Below are 17,434 nucleotides of genomic sequence, written 5' to 3' on the forward strand. Positions count from 1 at the left end.
CTTTCTTCTTTTCGTCAGAAAAACCCGACTCCTAAAAATACCCACTAATCTCATAGATCATGGCAAGATATGTACTATGAATATCCGCTATGAATATCCGCTAGCTTACATCTCGTCGATTCAGATAATGGCTTGAGTATTTCATATTTCAAACTTTCATGTGGAGGACCTGATGTTGTAAGGTGGTCAACGCCTAAAAATCATCTCTTTAAATGAACAAAAACTTGGAAGAATGAGCAAATAGGAAGTTATCCCCATTGCCCGAGACTTTGAATCCATGAGGGCATGCCATTAAAAATGCAAAGTACACAATTAGCAATTACCCAATAGTTAATAGCCATGGCCAGCATGAACAAGGTTATCAACAGCCAGACAAAACGCATCAAGGTAGTTTACGAGTAGTCAGGTACCACGCAACTGCAAATTTCACATTCTCGACGCCAGCCGGTAGCAAAAGTTTGTAAAACTCCCTCAATTTTTAACCTACCAAGATAACTGCTAGAAAAAAAAAGTAACTACTAATATCTTTTTGGCGCAAGCGTTTTTTATCCAGCAAGGGACCCTTTGACGGATCTCTCCCTCTTCATTGGGCAATATTTAATCTACATTGTCGCCAAGACAATTCAAAACATGACTACAAAAATGAGCCATTTTCTCAGGCTCTCCTTTGTATCCTAGATATTGTGAAAAACCATTACATGAAAGAACTCTACTACTGTTGACCCAAAAAAATAAAAATTCAACTCTACAACTGACAATGGCACAATTGATTTTCTTCAGGAGATCGTCAGAGTTCAAAATTCAATTCAAATACCGCCTTGAAAATCTCAAGTAAGACATATACACGGTACATAGTGCCACAACAAACAACTGGAGCGTTGACGAGTGTGACCAACACATCCTTGGATTTATCAGTGAGCAACAGATTTTTTGCCCTTCTTCCTCAAGGACTCGCAGAAAGAAGTAAATGCTCCCTTCAGCTCATCAGGGAGAGGGAGAGGCAGAGGTAACGCTGGAAGAGTAGGCAAATCTTTTTTAACGTGTCTTTTCCTAGCATATGGATATGCCAGTGCTGGCTGCTGCTTGTTAAGTCCCTCAATAATGAATGAGAACGCTCCAAATGTGAGGCAGCTCTGCAACAGGGCCTGTGGTGCACCTAAAGAGTGGTAAAAAAACAAAGATGAGGAGACAACTTGATTTTCTCTGTAAGTACAACTTAACTTATGCATCACAACATTCTGAGCACTCTCACTATATGGATCAGATAAGGGCATTCCAAATGCTAGACAAACTCTGCACCATCATGTGACATAACCAATCTCCCCAGCGTGATCCCATCGCTAATGGAGATTTTCAACGCATCAAGTTGATGTCTTTTACCTAGGGGAGGACCAAGATCCTATGGATCAATGATACTGACCTTTTCTGTCATCAGTGTCTTCAATAAATTCAAAGAGAATATACACATGCAGGAAGTCACCAACATCTCACTACAGGAAGACGAATCGCAGAAGGTCAAAATGGCTAATATAGAAGCAGAAAGAGAATAGAAAGACTTAATAACATAACATAGCTGTCCAACATTATTTTTCAACACTCTCTAAATCTCTCAAACAGCAAACACACAATAATGCCCTTTTTTAAGCTGTACCATGGGTAGGAAAAAAAAATCGTTATACCTGGAAAACTAAGAGCAAGACCAGTGCAACATCCAGCTATTCCGGCATTAAACACTGCATAAGAAGAAAGAAAATCATACTCCAATTCAGAAATGAACCAAAAACAATTAGTCCTAGACTTGAGATAACAAACCATCATCCTTTCCTCTCAGCCTTTTCAAAAAGCATACAACCAAGCTGTGCACACCAGACAAGACTGCAAACGCCTGTTCAGAACAAGATATACATGAGGAAACCTGATTCCCAGGAGCCAGAGTCCTGCTTATTATTATAGCACTATGAAAAATCAAGCTTCTCATACCTTTGCAGAAGATCCAGCCTCTGCAAATGATCCTTTAAAACCTTTTTTCTTAACCAACCCAGCACCTGTACCACATCATTAGGCAAAATTTCAAGCAGATTACACTGAAGTCATTTGCAGTTGAGACTTGCAAAAGCACATAGAATTCACAGGTTGTTCATGTCAGACAGTTGCTCTTTTCTCCAGGGTGTAATTTGCACATGGTTTCCAATAGCGAGATTCAGAAACAAAAAGGAACGAGTAGAAAAGATTAATATCAATTCCATGTATCCATTACTTCGTGGAGCTTACTGTGTGATGCATTCATTCCATATCTGCCACTGATAAATCCATGTTGAATTATGGAGTCCACATTCTATATCTACACCAGAAATAAGTGCAACCCATTTGTCGGTGCAGCTAGATAAGCTGAACTAGATGGACGGCATTGTCAAATTTGATTGACAAGCCCATGCTATCAATGGAAACTGCGGCTTTGAAAGTACTTATATTTGGCATCGCAGATTTCATGAATAAGCAACAAACAACTCAGCTATTCAGAAAAATAGGGTAAAAAAAGGCCTAAAAGATAAAGAATTTTCAATTTATCACCGACTCAGAAATCATCATCGAGGGAATTCAATCACCAATCTATATCTCACCCTTTGAAATCGAGGTTCATTTAAACTCTGAATCGCTCAGTAGCTCCTAACGTAACAAATGATTACAACCGCACATAAAAAGTACGAATCAATCAGGGCAAGAGCATCCAATTCAGCACGTAACATCAACACAAACGAAGCAAATGAACGAGAGAGAGAGAGAGAGAGACCGTAGCCGAAGATAGAGCCCATGAAAGCGCCGGCAGCAGAGTCGCCAGCGAAGCGGAGGAGGCAGACGACGGGCGGGCTGGTGGAACTGCTAGGGACCAATGCGTTCGAAGAATCGGCGTTCGAGCTCCGATTGGCGTCGAATTCGGCGTCGGGGTCGGTGTTCGGAGATAGCGGCGACGGCGACGCCATGCGTGACGGTATCGTATCCTAACTATCGCCTTCTCTCTCTATCTATCTAAAGACCTAAAACCCAAACAATGGTCCGAACCCAAAAAGAAGCAGCGTCTACTTACGCGAAGATTTGTACCATCTTCAAATATCTCCGAGGTCACTCCAGGACGACGTCGTCTTTATTGCCTACCTTCCAGACGGCGTCGTTCGCTGTATATTCGCATCGCACCTTAGTGGCTATTCTCGACTCTCAGGTTTTTGGGGAGCGATGGTGGCAAAGAAGATTGGTGGTAGTTCTAAGTTGTTCTTGCGGTGTCATCGCGTCCGTAAGTAACGTCATTGCCATTCCTAGACTGATTACAAAGGATGATGTTTTGAATTCTCCAAAGGGTTTGACCGAAAAAAAAAAATTCTCCAAAGGGACAATGTATATTATAAAATTTACTTTTAATAAAAACTTCATTTAACTTTTAATGTACATGACATTATACTCATCATCGGGTTAGATAAATACTTCTCTAAAATGAAGTTCCTTTTTCGAATTTTCCCCATGTTGAATTAGTATATTTCACCATAGCCTGGTGTCGTCCATGATTAGCCCGGCAATTTTGGAGGATAGTCTTGTTTCGTTTGGTTTCTCTGTGTACAAATAGACAGCCTGTCCGAAATTAGAGTCATCAGACTCTCGTTATCAACGACATAACATAACCGCATACAGTTCTGATGTCTATGACCAGCCTACTTTGTTTGATTTCTCAACATACAAATGGATTCCTTTAAGAAGATACAGATTGCCCCTACGATCGTCATCATTCACCTGGAGCAGCCAGCACAGAGAGAGAGAGAGAGAGAAGAGAGAGAGATCCTATTGTAACTATAGAACACGAATAGAGAATGTGAATCTTTATTTCTCACCAATGAATACACAATTAAGCACACAATAGCTGATGCAAATCGGAATTACAGAAACTCTAAGTATAAGAGCTCCAGAGACCAACATGGCTCGCTGCTGGTTAAACCCAAGTAGGGTCGAATCAATGCTTGCCTGCTGGTGTAGCAGGTGGAGCGAACAACTAAAACTGCAGACTTGATTTTCATGATCTTGTTCCAAGTTTGACTTAGTAATGCCCCTGGTATGTAGCTCCAAATTCTGCTCTCCATGCCTGATCATCATCATAATCAGTAGTTGTAGCAATGTCCGAGTCCCCCCTGTGCAGCGATTGCAATGCCGATTGCGGCAATCGGCTCTCTGCAAGATATTGTTTCATTGTGATCATCTCCATCTTGTGTTTTCTCTTAAGTTTCTCCAATTGCTTCCTTAGCTTCTCATTTTCTTCCTGAACAGTCGCTAGGTTTTCCTGCATTTACAAGAAATAAGGACGGAAAAGTATATCAGCAATTGAGTCGCACTGCAACACAAAAGTTATCCGCTGTTGCGATTGAAATTTGAATAACTTCATATGTTTGGCACTACAAGTAGAAACTGTTAATCTATGTTGCAAAGAGATCGAGTCCTGGGCCAATTGCATAATCCTCACTAAACATTGATCACGTCAGCTCATTTTCAGCACCGCCAAGGAATCTCCAGCAGTAAGCAAGATAAAACTTGGGAACAAGTCAGTAGTAATGTCAATCTAATGACTGAAAACACGATACAAGCAAATTTAGGTGATCCGGTAAGTTTCAATCTAATGGATGAATGAAAACGGTGCCAAAGTTCTTATTACCTCAGCAGCGGAGGTAGATTGTTCAGCTTCTCTCAACCTGACGAGCAGTTCTCCAGCAGCATGAACAGCATCTGCAGTGTCTCTCAGTTGAATTTTAAGCCTTTTGTTCTCCTTTTTGAGAAGCTCTCTCTCCCTCTCCCTCTCTACCCTCAAAGCAGAGAGCTCTGCTGCCAAGGATTTCGCAAAACGAGAGCCGTTGCCTTTGGCTCCTGCCTTGGCAGCTGCCCTCTTCACCTCCGCAATTCCTTCCATAATTGCATGGTGTTTTGCAGCCAGGTCGTTATACTTCTCTTGAAGTTCAGTGTAATGTTCCACCATTCTGGCGTGACCAAGGACAGATCTCTGAAGAGCATCATCCAACTCCTCGGTGCAATTTTTCTCTAGCCTGAGCTCCATGTCCAACTTCTCTGCACGCCGGCGGTTTGTTTCAATAGCTACCCTTAATTCATCTGTTAAGGAGATCCACTCACTTTCCATCTCTGTCCATCGCTGTCTTTCCCTCTCAATTTCTTCTTCATTAGGTTGGGATCCTACACAACTCTTCCGCAGCTGAATGGATCGCAACAGCAGCGAAGACCTCAGTTTCTCAGTGGACTTGTCAGGACATGCATCTGTATAAGATTCCAATTTGCTCCTCAATAGATGGATTTCCTTAAGAAGTGCTTCCTTCTCATTCACATCAAAAACATTTTCTTCATCCCCATGATGTTGCTCTTCTTGGACTTCCTTAATTTCACATTTTTCCTCAGCTTGGTCGTTCCTCTCCTCTTCACATATCAGGAGTTGCAGATCTTTGCTATTCTGTGATTGCAGTTCATCATACGGAATAATTTCCTTTTTCAAAGCATCGATGGAGTTTCGTTCTTTCTCAATTTTATATTGCTCTACCTGTAAGAGTTTAGAGTATCGACAATCTCAAATCCTAATATAGTGAGTCTGGGTTTAGTACTGCACAAAGCAGAAGGTAAAGAAATGGTACCAGGCTATTAAGAAGCTCAATTTTAGCTGCTTGCTCCTTGCAGATTTTCTCGAGCTCCATGGTTCTCTTCACATCCGGAGACAAATCAATCTCTACATCCTGGTTCAGAAAATCAGCACACATTAGTAGGAAGACACATACAGAAGTCCTTTTCACCTCTGAAAGGGTGCAGACGTACCTTGGGTGTTCCAGCTTTTAGATTTTTAGGGTTCTCTCCTCCATCTGATGCCACTTTCCATGTCTTTAAGCTGTCCTGGACCTCATTACAATCAAGGTTCGATCTTTTTCTTTGACAAGATGCACAAAGAAATGAGCCATATGGTCCGTCTAAATATTGACTCTCCTTTGGCGATGTCTGAGCAGAGGTGTTGGCCCTGTCGACTTCTGGACTGGGTTTCAAAGTCAAGTGTTCAAATGAGAAGGCAGTTGAAGATTTGTTTGCTGCTGAATTTCTCTCATGGCAGTCAATAATTTCTAAGCCTCTGTGAAGGCTTGCAGCTAAAGACTCGGTAGGGCCTGGAAATAGTTTGCTTGACTGTAAGGAGGATCTAAGGTGCTGACTTTGTCTGAGAGACTTTCCTGGCACATCTGGAAGGAATTTCTCGCTTTCCACTATGTTCTTCTGGCTTGCAAGAAGGCTTGCTGAAATGGCTATACTTCTCCTTAGAGATTTTCGAATTTTTGGAGATTCTGTCAATGTTGGATCTTCAAGAATCGGAGAGCGATGACATGAGCTGATTGAAATGCTAGTTCTGAGTGTACAATCTGCAAAACTCAAGTTGTCACGGCTGCAGCTGATGAAGTTTTCTGCTAATGCAATACTGTCCTCTGGAGCAAGTTCATCCTGAGATTGTCTCGAATTAGTTTCGTCTGATTCAAATTCTTCTGGACAATTAGTGTATTCTTCACTTAAATCTGTCTGGCAACATTCTTCTGTAGAAGAACTAAGGGTGGAGTTTCCTTTCTGTAATGAATCTTTTGGCTTATTTCCACATGTCTGCAACTTATCCAGCTCTTTACATAGTTCCTTTACATCATTCTCATCAACATTTACGTCATCCTCTTTTTCACAGTCAATCCTGGGGAGTATCAGAGACCTGTTAAGGCTCACCCTCAGTTGATTTAGGCTTTCACGTGCAGTCTGCCCATGGAAGTATTTCTGCTTGCTTCCCATTGGGTTATGTGCATGGGACCTTGTTCTTATAAGTTCTTCCTGTCAGCAACAAAATGGTCAAACCATAAAACTTCAGTTTATTTCAGAGAGAAATCAGAAAAGAAATGCATGTAGGAATTTGTTTACCATACCTTCAGTTGACGAATTTGATCGCTCAAATCATTCACATCATCCTCTGAAATCTCATTTATTACTGGCTCGTTTTTAATATGTTTCACTCGCTGTCCCAATCTGAGGGTGCTGAGTATTTCACTCTCGCTTCTGCATTAAACAAGCAGATTCATAACTTCAGAAAAGAGAACATTATCCTCTCTGACTAGTAATATTTCTCTAGGATTTTTCATGGGGAAAACTATTTCAAGATAGAAAATTTTGGGTTACCTTTTGTCTGGAGATATGGCACATATAACTGTGAGTTTAGAATTGCCACCAAAGGATTCTCGCAACAAATGTGTTAAGCACGAAGCTTTATATGGAACACCATTGTCTCCACCTTGGCTTCTCTTAGCTAAACTATCGACCAAATATCTGCATCGATGAGCATGCATAAGAGTAAGCTAGCCACATAGATGCCAATCTTGTGAATAAAAGAGGAAAAAGCTAGTGCAAAATTCCCTGTATATCAAAAGTTTCTCAATGGTTTCGTGAATGAATATCACATTTTACAGCCAAAAAGATGTACTACCCCTAATATCTACAGTAACTTCTAAATGTTCCTCATTGCATGACGATTGCAATCATCGTTCTTCTAATGATCTTATTTCAAACAGCAATAAGGACAACTTCCATTAGTTCTGCTTCTGCCTCAATGAGGTTCGAGCATCATACCCGAGCTGAGATAGGGATTTCTTCACATTTCTGGCTTCTCTCACACATTGTCTACCAGCATCATCAAGTTTGTTTCTATCTGACCCAGCAAGATCAACAAGGCTAATTCTGCTTGTTCTTGAACTACTGAAACACTTGGATGATGATTCCTGCAACAGTTTCCAACAAAAAGTTAAGACCTAGTCATGTGACTTGTGGGAAGATGGTAATTAATGAGCTCAGATGCATCTAGAGTCCTGGCATTCTGATAACATGTATTGCCACATGTAACCATAAACATATGTAGGTGCCTAGAATGTTGGCTTTAGTATATCATCCATTGGAAGATAATTGTTAGGAAGACTGATTCTGGTAAGTATCTCTTTAGCACCAAAAAGCAACATCCCACACATGCCCTCATTATATACAAAATTCATCCGCTAGCAATTGGCAATGGGAAGGGCTTTTATATACATAGATACCTTGCACCAAGACTCGATAATGCAAGTTAACACAATGTGGGACCTGGAGCTCTTGGAGTTCAGGCTTGTCGCTCCCACTTTTCTGTTTGAAAGACCCTGCACGAGATGTGATAGAAATGTAAAGTTGATAAGCAAGAATGTTATTTCAAAAAGAGTCCTAAAATAGCCTTCTTGATGAGCATAGGCCGTGCTATTACCTTAATCAAGATTTGAGTTACTTCCTCATAGCCCGCCACATATTCCTCAGTCAAATTCTCAACATGTAGACCATTCTTCAAGTCGTCCTTTATCTGAAAATAGTGGCAAGCCCCAAAATAACACAAACCTAGAAGGACTGGGAACAGAAAGAAACGTTGATCGCTGACAGACAAACCTACACATAGTATGGAAAAAAGTAATGCACCTTAAGGTTTCGCTGGGTTGGATCGAGTAAGTCCCCTATTTGTTCGTTGTATATCTGCATTGGAAAAAAAAAAAGAACCTTTAGCTGGATATAGGCGAAGCAGAATATTGCAACTAATGCTCAAATAATCACACGAAGGCTACCTCCAGAAAAGAACAGCGGCACTGATAATTGACTAGTTTGCCTTCAGAGTTCCCTTGCTCCTGTATAAAGTCATGAAACCCTTTAGACATGATCCATCAATAGCTTTCAGTATAAAGAATTATGAAAAGCGGAAGCTTGACTTACCCTCTCAATCTCAGTAAATAACATCTGAAAAATGCGTGGAACAAGACCTTGGGCTCTTCTGGATGAGGGTTCTTCAACAATTGAACTGGGTGGTCCCCACATTGTGTATGTCTTTCCACTTCCGCTCTAGTAATAACTCATTAGAGTTACACACTTCATGGTACAAGAAATGGGATGTAATCTAAGAGAAGTAATAGCTAAAGTGAGTTATCCTATACAAATACCTGTCCATATGTCAATACAGAAGTATTGTATCCTGCAAGAGCGCTTTGTACTAAAGGAACACCAACTGTCTGAAAGATATCCTCCTGTTTGAAACGAAATTCAACTTAGTATGGAAAATGATTGTTGGGCATTTAATTTCCAATCGGCAGAGTGGTAAAAACTTTTCTCCGCCAATCTTCATCTCTCTTGCTGCTGGACAGGAACTATAAGCAGAGCTATCTTCTTGGTTGTCCATCTTCCTATTTCTTTATCTCCCAATTAGAGAGATACCCAGATGGGCCAGATAGTTGGAGGTGAAAATGAAACAATGAAAGCGAATTCGTAGAGAAAAATGTGGAATCAGCAGCTAACCTGGCTTGAGCTTGCATCAAAGACTGAATCAAAAGTAAATTTGCGATCTCCAACTGACAGTGAATTGGATGAAACTTTCTTAACAATCCGATCTCCTAGTCTTTCAAATTCGTTGGCAGGCCTAATTCTCACAGCAACCTAGTGAAATTGAAAAAAAAAAATTGCCAATAACAATCAGATATTAAGCACTCCATCGAGCTCAAAGACCCGATTAATTTCACTTAAAGAACCTTCACTGGTGTGTCTGGAAGTGCCAATGCTCCAGATTTGTCTCCTAATGTTGCTATCTCTTTCTGCAACTATACCATTCCAGTTGAAAAAGTTAAGCTCTAAGTGACAGCAGAGTTCAAACCGATCTAACATTACAGCAAAAAATACCTCGAACAAAAATTAAGCAAAAAAATCAGTTGAAAGTGATGAACAATTTAGACATTTAACTTCAAAACACCACAACATAGGAATGTTAGTACGACCACTGGCACACGGTTAAGCTCTACCGTTCAGACATAGCCAACATTAGCGACAGCAAAGCAAACCTTCATGGACAAAATTGAGCAAAAGCACTTGAAACTGCTCGAAGGTTGAGAGCAAAACCTGCAAAAAAATCACGACACACTGCTAGAATCTGGACTCAAGTACCTTAGTCGATGGCTGGTGGTGGGACGGCGCTTCTTGACCGTCAGATCGGGCAATTTCACTCGATTTCCCAAGCTTTGGAGAAGGTACAATGGCGTCAGAGTCTGAAATGTTGGGATCGAGCGGAGGCGTGTTTTCTGCACCGGATTTGGGGGTTTTGGGGTTCCTGGGAGCTGTTTTGTGCTTGGTAGAAATGGATCTGGCGAGGAGGCTCCGTATGGAAGAGGTTGATAGGCTCCCTTTCGATCCATTTTCTGAGATCGCTGCGCTGTTGCTGGACTTCATCGTTGGAGAAGCACAATGTGTCTGCTTGAGAGAGAGAGACAGAGAGAGAGAGAGAGATTGCAATTCAAAATGTTTGAAAGGGAGGATGCAGAGCGGGGACACAGAGAGGGGTTTTGTTTTGTAGGCTTCTAGGATTAGAAACAAATGACCGTTGGAGATTTTGACTTCAATTCGGCGAAGTTACATCCATGTCCATGACTTCTGCAGAGAATTACGATCTGGTCCGAACTTTCAAATGTTGCCAAGAAATTGGCTCTTTACGCTATGTTTACGGTGGAAAATTGCAGGAATGGAAATTTTGGAAAAAAAATAATTAATTTTTTTAATGTCTATGAGGGAAAAAAGTGAGAAATAAAGGTATGCATATTTTTCTTCACTTTCTCCTCCTCTAGCGACATTCGGGCATAGCATTTCAAAGTGCCCCTTGAACTTGAATCCGAGCGAACGAAAAATTTTAAAGCACCTTTCCAAAACATCCATCCAAGTATATATTCAAGAACACGCTAATTTAAATTCGAGATAACAATTCCTGTGGATTGAATTTTATTAAGGAAGCTTCATTTTTTTCTCAACCGCTTCGGCGATCCCTTTAGAGAAGTTCACCGTATGAAGTATCATTTTCTCAAGTAGTGGTACACTGTAAATAGTTTAAAAAATTACTTCACAAGTGTCACGCCACGTCTCAATTGCTGAGACTACACGTAGATAATTTTAGGTCTTCTTTTGTTTTCGCGGCTAAGCTAATTGAAGTTCATTCATAGCTTGCAAATTCTTACAATTACCCCGGAAAAAGAAAATTAAAAAGAAAAACAGGAAAAAAAAAATTCCTTTAGAAAGAACTTAGGATGTGTTTGTTGAAGTGAAAAAAAAAATACGCAAATTAATTTTTCGAATTTTCGTGCGTATGGTTCGCTAAAAATTATTGGTTAACGGAAAACTATTTACAACATATTTTAAGTAAGGAAAATAAATTCCCTAATTAAAAAAAGGGGAAGATATTTTTCTTTAAAAAAAAATTAATAGAAAATGCTGTCCTTTATCTTGATAAATTCCCTAAAACAAACACATCCTTAATGTTTATAAAGATGTGATTTTTGCTGAAGTTATCTTAAATGTGGAGTTTGCAATTGACAAAAAGTGGCCTTAGCATTAATGCGAGTTCACTAGGTTGAAAATCGCCTGTGAGAGCAACACGCGTATCCAATTTCTTGCGGACGGATTTTACTCTCAAACATTTAAATGCAAAGCGAGGAATATTTTTGGTACTTATTTAAAAAATAAAAAAAACCTTATGTACATTGCTTGATACGACAGAAATCCACTAGTGGCATATTACGCAACAAGTATATGTTGAATACCTAAGAAAAGTCGGTTACTTTATTATGAGCCCATAAAGTTTAATACGGTCAACTTGTATTGCTGAATCATTTTCACTTGAGATCTGATTAGGGGTGAGTGGTTCTCGATCCGATTCCAAATTTCGATCCAATTCTCTATCGATCCAATGGGACCAATAACCTTTCTAATAATCGAAAAAAAATCATCTTAACTAATAGCACAACTCTATTAGCAAACGATATGTGCCAAATTCCTAACAGAAAATTCATAGACCAACTCATAAACGGCGGTAATGTCTCACGTATAGATGTGTGTCGGTAAAAATTTCACTATGATTCTGATATTATTTCCAAGTGGCTACATCAAATTATCAACACCTCTGTGACAAGCAAATACTGATTGCAAACTATTAGAAAATGGTCATCACCATAGAAACAAGCACACTTGTATCTCTAGGGAAGACCATTGATTTTGTTTAAAAAATTAAAGAAAATAAAATAAAATTGACCGATTTGATCCGGGCAGTTAGGTCCGGTACCACCCAGCCACCGATTTCGATTTTAAGGACCAAGAACCGGACCGCCAATCTTTGGAACATGAATCGGTTTAGACGGTTCTCGGTCCGAGCAATTCCATTTGCTTACCCCTAATTGTGACACATCCCCAATTCACTTGTCGGAGAAGAGGGGCAAAGGCGAAAAATACCCTCCCCTCTCGCTTATTCATTAGGGTGGATTAAGGGTGATCGGTTCTAGAATGGGTCGGTTCCCACCTTGAGATTGGATCGGGCAAGGTCGGTTCTAGTTTGTACAATTGGAAATCGACTCACCCAATCCTAGCACCTGATCGAGCTGGTCGGTCCAATCTAATTGCGGGGTCGGTCCTGGAATTGATAATTTCTTATTCTTATTATTTTGTTTCTTCTATTCCTTACAAGTGAGAGTTTTCCAACATTAAAAGAAAAAATAATTTACTAATTAGAGTTTGTTTCTAAAATTAAAAAAAAAAAGAAAAGAAAAGAAATCTTAAGCAATCCATCATCCGAACAGTCCAGTTCCTTATGTGAAATTGGAAACCACCTAGAATTGATTGCTTCGATTCCGTCTAGTCTAACTTCCGGATTGGATCGGGTCCAATGTGCACCTTAGGATGGATGGACATTGCTTAAAAGAAGCAAAGGACCATTTTGTCCATTCAAAAAGTTCAAAATTGTTGGGCGTCAGGTGGACCTAGGCACATAGTCCAAAAGGAGCGGAGATGATTCATCGCGGGGATTTAAGTTGAGCGAGGCTTTCAATTTAAATTGGAAAGACAAAGGCCCACAGGGAAAATAATAAAGTTGGCCCTATTCAAACTGAGCAATGTGTAATTAATTTATAATTATTTCGGCAACGATTCATTTTGATAATCTAGAGACACGAGCACAGAGCAATTTGCACGCATTTGATGTAATTTGAAAATGGGACCTGTAGATGCGTAACGTCTAGTCTTGCATGGAGAGTGAGAATAGCCATAAAGTTGTACTGAAGTAAAAGCCGGACTTTCAAATGCCACCACTAATGAAATAATACGGACTCATATTGCTCTCGTCCCAAAACCCCACGCGAGCGAAGATACATTCGTGGAATGTCGTACGTAATTTTCTGTTCTTTAGATATGCGATTATCTCATGGTTAATAGACAGAATGCCGAAGCCTCTAGCCGGCGTGGATTGAGTATTAAATCCGATTGTCTTCAAGATGCTCAAAATACATTATTTAACGAGTCCCCTAAGGAGGCTGAAGATTTCAATCTTTGAAATGGGAGGGAACCGTCTTTATGCGGGCAAGCATTTCCCAACAGAAACGCGCGCGTCCAACGGTCGTTTTGTCCGAGCCTCAGACTTTTTGTTAGGTCTCTCTCGATCCCCCGAGTACCCCACCTGACACGCCCCCATGCTTTGACTAAAACCCCAATTCATCACTTGATTTATTCAGCTTTGCGTTGACTTGACATCGAATGATGCAAGCTCCGTCCACGGGCAGCTGGATCCTCCAATAAGCAACCAAGAAAGTTTGAATACATCTTTGATTGATGCTTGGGCAATTGGGCTCTCAAAATAGAAAGATATTGCGTGAATTAACAACGAGTGAACAAATTGCACCATTCAGAACCAACTCGAGCAATATGAAAAGAACTCGTCGACTTTTACTTTTGTTTGGTCGAGTAGACATTTCGATTTGCCCGAGTCAGAAGAGGGCTGAAGTTTTTAGAAACAGCAAACCAAAAATCAGACACACAACTCGACTCTTCCCAAGTTTCTTCTATTTAAAAATTGAAGAGAAAAGGCCAGACCACCTCATCCTCCCCCACGCAAGTCCCCTCCAAATCACACCGAAACCCAGAACAACGGGACAAAGCAAACATTCGAATGGCAAATCCGAAAAAAAGCGGCTGAACAAAGCCCCCACTAAAGGAAATCGAACTACTTGATTAAATGGTTATGTACAAATTTACATCTTAAGAGTCAGTTTTAGTCGTCCTCGTCGCCGTCATTGATCCCGTCAAAGAAAGGATCGCTGAGTAGCTCGGAAGCTGAAGGCCTGGCCCTTGGCTTCCCCAAGCACTTCTCGATGAAAGCCCTCACTTCGGGATCTCTCACTTTGCTCATGGCCTGCGGCCTGACCCCGGAAATCACCTTCTTGTATATCTTAGGCAGGCTGTCGCACTCGGTGTACGGAATCTCCACGGTCACCATCTCGAGCAGGCACATCCCGAACGAGTACACGTCGACCGACTCCGTGTAGTCTTCCTCGAAGAGCTCCGGCGCCATGAATTCCGGCGTCCCGATGACCGAGTGCGCTGCGTGGCTCTCGTCCACGATCGCGGCCAATCCCAAATCGCCAATCTTGACCTGAATCCAAACGAGGCACACGACCACTAGTAGTTAAGGTGTGAATGGAAAAGTTAGGGCTTCCATTGGTTGGTGAATGGGAAAAGGGGAAGAAACTGGATGAAACATCATGGTTGGTCATGAATAGGATCCTCCAATATTTTGGGTGGCATGCGCGGAAAGAAAGCATTACTTAAGGACAACCAGCGAGGCTCCAGCTAAGATTTTCGTTACTTTCTTAGAAAGCATGGGAAATCAAGTGTAATGATTGATAATTATTCTCTATTGCTTTTTTTTTTTTTGGTCGGATTTCTCTATTGCTTTATTTGCTTAGACTTTCAAGTTTTCCATCCGACCTACCAAGCAAAAATAAGAATTTTAGGAATTAACATGCGAGTCCGAGGTGGAACCCGGTGCTGTACCTGACCGACGTTCCCATTGACGAAGACATTGCTGCAATTCAGATCTCTGTGGATGATGCAAGGATCGTGAGTGTGCAGATACTCCAAACCCTTCAAGATCTGCTTGGACCACTTCTTCAGCGCCTTCACCGAGACGTGCCGGTGCTTCTTCCGGTACTCCCTCAGGTTCCCCGACGTGCACACCTCCGTGATGAAGTTGAGCTTGCCGCGCTCCTCGTCGCGCCACACGTTGTGGAGGGATATGATGTTCCTGTTCTTCAGGGTCCGCAGGAGCCGGACCTCCGAGTAGAGCCGGTCAATCATCTCCGGGTAGTCCTCAAAGTTCCTCAGCTTGACCTGGTTCCACGCCACCTCGATGCCTTCCTCCTGGTCAAAGGCCCGGTACACCTTCTTCACCGCGCCAGACCCGAGGAGCTCCGGATACCGGCCGTAGCGCCCGGTCGGGTCCACCTCTGCGAAGGGCTCGGAGTCCTTGTCGGACTGGTCGAGGGCGGCGCTCGGCATCTTCAATTGAATCAAGCGCGCATGCAATTAGCATCGCTCGAAATATACACGCCGTGAGTTCGATGAAAAAACAGATGACATGAACTTCCACACATCTTTCTGGAGACACCACACAATTCAAACACAAGTTATATTCAAGTCTCCATCTTCATCGAGATCATTCAAACCCAAAAGAATCTCAGAAGAGGGTGTAATCACAGAGACGTTCAAACGAAATCGGCAGCGATCAATGCACATCTGAAGCTTGAACTGTGTATCTTCCACAATAATCGAATAAATAAAAAACCCCATGCAGAAAAACTTCAACCCCATCGAACCAGAAAGCAAAAAGAAAACGTCGCGAGAACATCTCAAATCAAATCTCGATTTTTTCTCGCCGTTCTGAATGAATCGCAGCACTTTAAACGCCTATCGACTACCGAAATCATACGAAGAGAAAGACAAGAGAAACTCACGTGACAATACTCCTGAGCGAACGAAAGAAGGTTTCCGAGTGCCGCGATCGGCGAAGCTCGAGCCTTCGATCTCTGAACTGAAGGAGGAGAAGCTTCAAAGCAGTACAAAAACGAGAGCTCCGATACTCAAATCTTGGTCAAAGCCTTTTGGAATCCGTGTTGTGGGTGTATATATACGGAGGTGGGTATTCGAGTCAGGGTTGGATTCATTTATGTATTTTATTATTTTTTCAAAAAATTTGATATTGGCGATTTAGTGAATTAAACGTGGAAAAGATCATAATCAAGGTAGGATTTAGGGTGATTCTTATCGGTGAACCGTAATTTTGATATTTATCACATTTCCAAAAGAGATCGCTGAGGAAATCTTAATAAATATTTTTGATATCGGGAATCTTTTTGTTTTCTTTCTAAATTGGGTGGATCTTTAAACGAGGATAGAATTTATTATGTTGCAACGACAAGTGTTGGGTCGATTTCCTTGTATGTTCCACGTTTTGACGAGATTTCAGGGATTCCTCGTATGCTCCTGCCTCGGAACCTCTGAAATGTCAACGGTACAGATGTACCCGATGCGAAAAGAACTGTGATCTTGACCGTCCACGCTGGAGCTTGAGCCGTTCCCACGGAGATGGACGGTGGTGATGCGTGCAGAAGATTATCTTGTTTGCTTTTTGGTTTGAGTAGTGCCCTGATGCAAAGTAGTTACGTTACGTAAGTTTTGAGAGACGGTTTGAAACTGTATGATGCGAAATTCAAAATAGTTTAGTTTGTGTAACCCAAAGTCAGATTTATTTGAATTGTTTAGTTTATTATGTGAAAACTTATCCGAGAAGATAAAATGTTAGTGAAATATAGCTTTTGATCGCTAGCTATTAGAAAACCCGTTGAGATGTCGACGAGTATGGTTCGTGTCCGATGCTTACTAGCATTAACAGAGATGACGTCATTTTAGAGTTTTTTTTTTTTCGGGTCGAGACATCGTTTTTAGAGTTGAAAGGCTCAACGGGTTGACGACTGCACTAAGCTCAACTGTATTTTGACAATGTCGATGAAGTTTTGAGTCAACCTTGAGTCGAGTCCCATTGCCCTAAAATTCAAATATTGTTGTTTAGCTTTTTAAGACGACCCTTCCGATCGAATAATGTAGGCTTACCCGTTTAAACCAACTCGCTTGAGAGATTTGAGTTTGGGTCGAATAAGATATTCCCTAATCCAGATTTGAAGGTGGAAAGGAGAAATCGTTAAGTCCAATTGGTGATTAATCGATCTAATACCATGAAAAAATCTCAACTTTAAATTCAGTCTCAATTTTATCGTAAACTTCTTTTTATCTCATAAAAAAAACTTTAGGTGTAGCCTAATTCTACCCCGACTTTTTTTTTTTGTCCCATAAAAAAATACTAAACTTTTACATGAGTCCAACCGCACCCGATAACTCTCTGTTTAATATTTCTCATTGATAACCAAGAGATGGAGAAAAGATCGAGCGCAAAATCGAATCTCCTCGAATGAGATGGCAG

General features: G+C 41.1%; 3 protein-coding genes across 8 annotated transcripts; all 3 read right to left on the reverse strand.

Annotated features, from left to right (window-relative positions):
* Window positions 1-657: 657 nt before the first annotated feature.
* On the reverse strand, window positions 658-3,091 carry LOC115738526 (mitochondrial import inner membrane translocase subunit TIM22-3). Of its 2 annotated transcripts, XR_007197622.1 has the most exons (6): window positions 2,792-3,091; window positions 1,981-2,045; window positions 1,813-1,885; window positions 1,680-1,733; window positions 753-1,156; window positions 658-715 (listed from the first exon to the last, which is right to left on the reverse strand). XR_007197622.1 is itself a non-coding variant. In XM_030671143.2 (5 exons), the coding sequence occupies exons 1-5, from the start codon at window positions 2,979-2,981 to the stop codon at window positions 912-914; spliced, it is 627 nt and encodes a 208-aa protein (XP_030527003.1). In that variant the 5' UTR covers window positions 2,982-3,091; the 3' UTR covers window positions 751-911. The 2 variants fall into 2 exon arrangements, 1 of the variants encoding a protein (XP_030527003.1); XM_030671143.2 differs by lacking the exon at window positions 658-715 and having other exon boundaries at window positions 751-1,156.
* Window positions 3,092-3,828: 737 nt separating this feature from the next.
* LOC115735047 (kinesin-like protein KIN-12F) lies at window positions 3,829-10,410 on the reverse strand. 3 transcript variants are annotated; one of them, XM_030666084.2, is made up of 16 exons: window positions 10,039-10,410; window positions 9,630-9,692; window positions 9,400-9,537; window positions 9,048-9,131; window positions 8,824-8,949; window positions 8,679-8,738; window positions 8,536-8,589; window positions 8,330-8,422; window positions 8,133-8,228; window positions 7,672-7,820; window positions 7,225-7,371; window positions 6,975-7,104; window positions 5,848-6,882; window positions 5,670-5,768; window positions 4,691-5,578; window positions 3,829-4,321 (listed from the first exon to the last, which is right to left on the reverse strand). In XM_030666084.2, exons 1-16 carry the CDS (start codon window positions 10,318-10,320, stop codon window positions 4,082-4,084), a joined length of 3,684 nt encoding a protein of 1,227 aa, XP_030521944.1. In that variant the 5' UTR covers window positions 10,321-10,410; the 3' UTR covers window positions 3,829-4,081. The 3 variants fall into 3 exon arrangements, with proteins under 3 accessions (XP_030521944.1, XP_030521962.1, XP_030521969.1); XM_030666102.2 differs by lacking the exon at window positions 9,048-9,131; XM_030666109.2 differs by lacking the exons at window positions 9,400-9,537; window positions 9,630-9,692.
* A 3,185-nt stretch (window positions 10,411-13,595) lies between these two features.
* On the reverse strand, window positions 13,596-16,078 carry LOC115740185 (probable serine/threonine-protein kinase WNK11). Of its 3 annotated transcripts, XM_048275287.1 has the most exons (4): window positions 15,912-16,078; window positions 14,953-15,555; window positions 14,155-14,551; window positions 13,596-13,748 (listed from the first exon to the last, which is right to left on the reverse strand). In XM_048275287.1, the coding sequence occupies exons 2-3, from the start codon at window positions 15,454-15,456 to the stop codon at window positions 14,171-14,173; spliced, it is 885 nt and encodes a 294-aa protein (XP_048131244.1). In that variant the 5' UTR covers window positions 15,457-15,555; window positions 15,912-16,078; the 3' UTR covers window positions 13,596-13,748; window positions 14,155-14,170. The 3 variants fall into 3 exon arrangements, with proteins under 3 accessions (XP_048131244.1, XP_030529503.1, XP_030529495.1); XM_030673643.2 differs by lacking the exon at window positions 13,596-13,748 and having other exon boundaries at window positions 14,081-14,551; window positions 14,953-15,456; window positions 15,912-16,076; XM_030673635.2 differs by lacking the exon at window positions 13,596-13,748 and having other exon boundaries at window positions 14,081-14,551; window positions 15,912-16,075.
* Between the last annotated feature and the right edge of the window lie 1,356 nt (window positions 16,079-17,434).

The sequence above is a fragment of the Rhodamnia argentea genome, chromosome 2 (genome assembly GCF_020921035.1).
Source record: "Rhodamnia argentea isolate NSW1041297 chromosome 2, ASM2092103v1, whole genome shotgun sequence".
NCBI classification, from domain to species: Eukaryota; Viridiplantae; Streptophyta; class Magnoliopsida; order Myrtales; family Myrtaceae; genus Rhodamnia; species Rhodamnia argentea.

Excerpts from the sequence above, each read along its gene's own strand:
- LOC115740185 (XM_048275287.1), bottom strand. The coding sequence starts at position 15,456 with ATGCCGAGCGCCGCCCTCGACCAGTCCGACAAGGACTCCGAGCCCTTC. Across the intron at positions 14,552-14,952 it reads TCAATGGGAACGTCGGTCAG|GTCAAGATTGGCGATTTGGG; the intron begins GTACAGCACCGG and ends GTTTGGATTCAG.
- LOC115738526 (XM_030671143.2), bottom strand. The coding sequence starts at position 2,981 with ATGGCGTCGCCGTCGCCGCTATCTCCGAACACCGACCCCGACGCCGAA. Across the intron at positions 2,046-2,791 it reads GGGCTCTATCTTCGGCTACG|GTGCTGGGTTGGTTAAGAAA; the intron begins GTCTCTCTCTCT and ends GATGTGGTACAG. Across the intron at positions 1,157-1,679 it reads TCTTGCTCTTAGTTTTCCAG|GTGCACCACAGGCCCTGTTG; the intron begins GTATAACGATTT and ends ACCACTCTTTAG.
- LOC115735047 (XM_030666084.2), bottom strand. The coding sequence starts at position 10,320 with ATGAAGTCCAGCAACAGCGCAGCGATCTCAGAAAATGGATCGAAAGGG. Across the intron at positions 8,423-8,535 it reads CAACCCAGCGAAACCTTAAG|ATAAAGGACGACTTGAAGAA; the intron begins GTGCATTACTTT and ends CACTATTTTCAG. Across the intron at positions 7,372-7,671 it reads AAATCCCTATCTCAGCTCGG|ATATTTGGTCGATAGTTTAG; the intron begins GTATGATGCTCG and ends TCATCGATGCAG.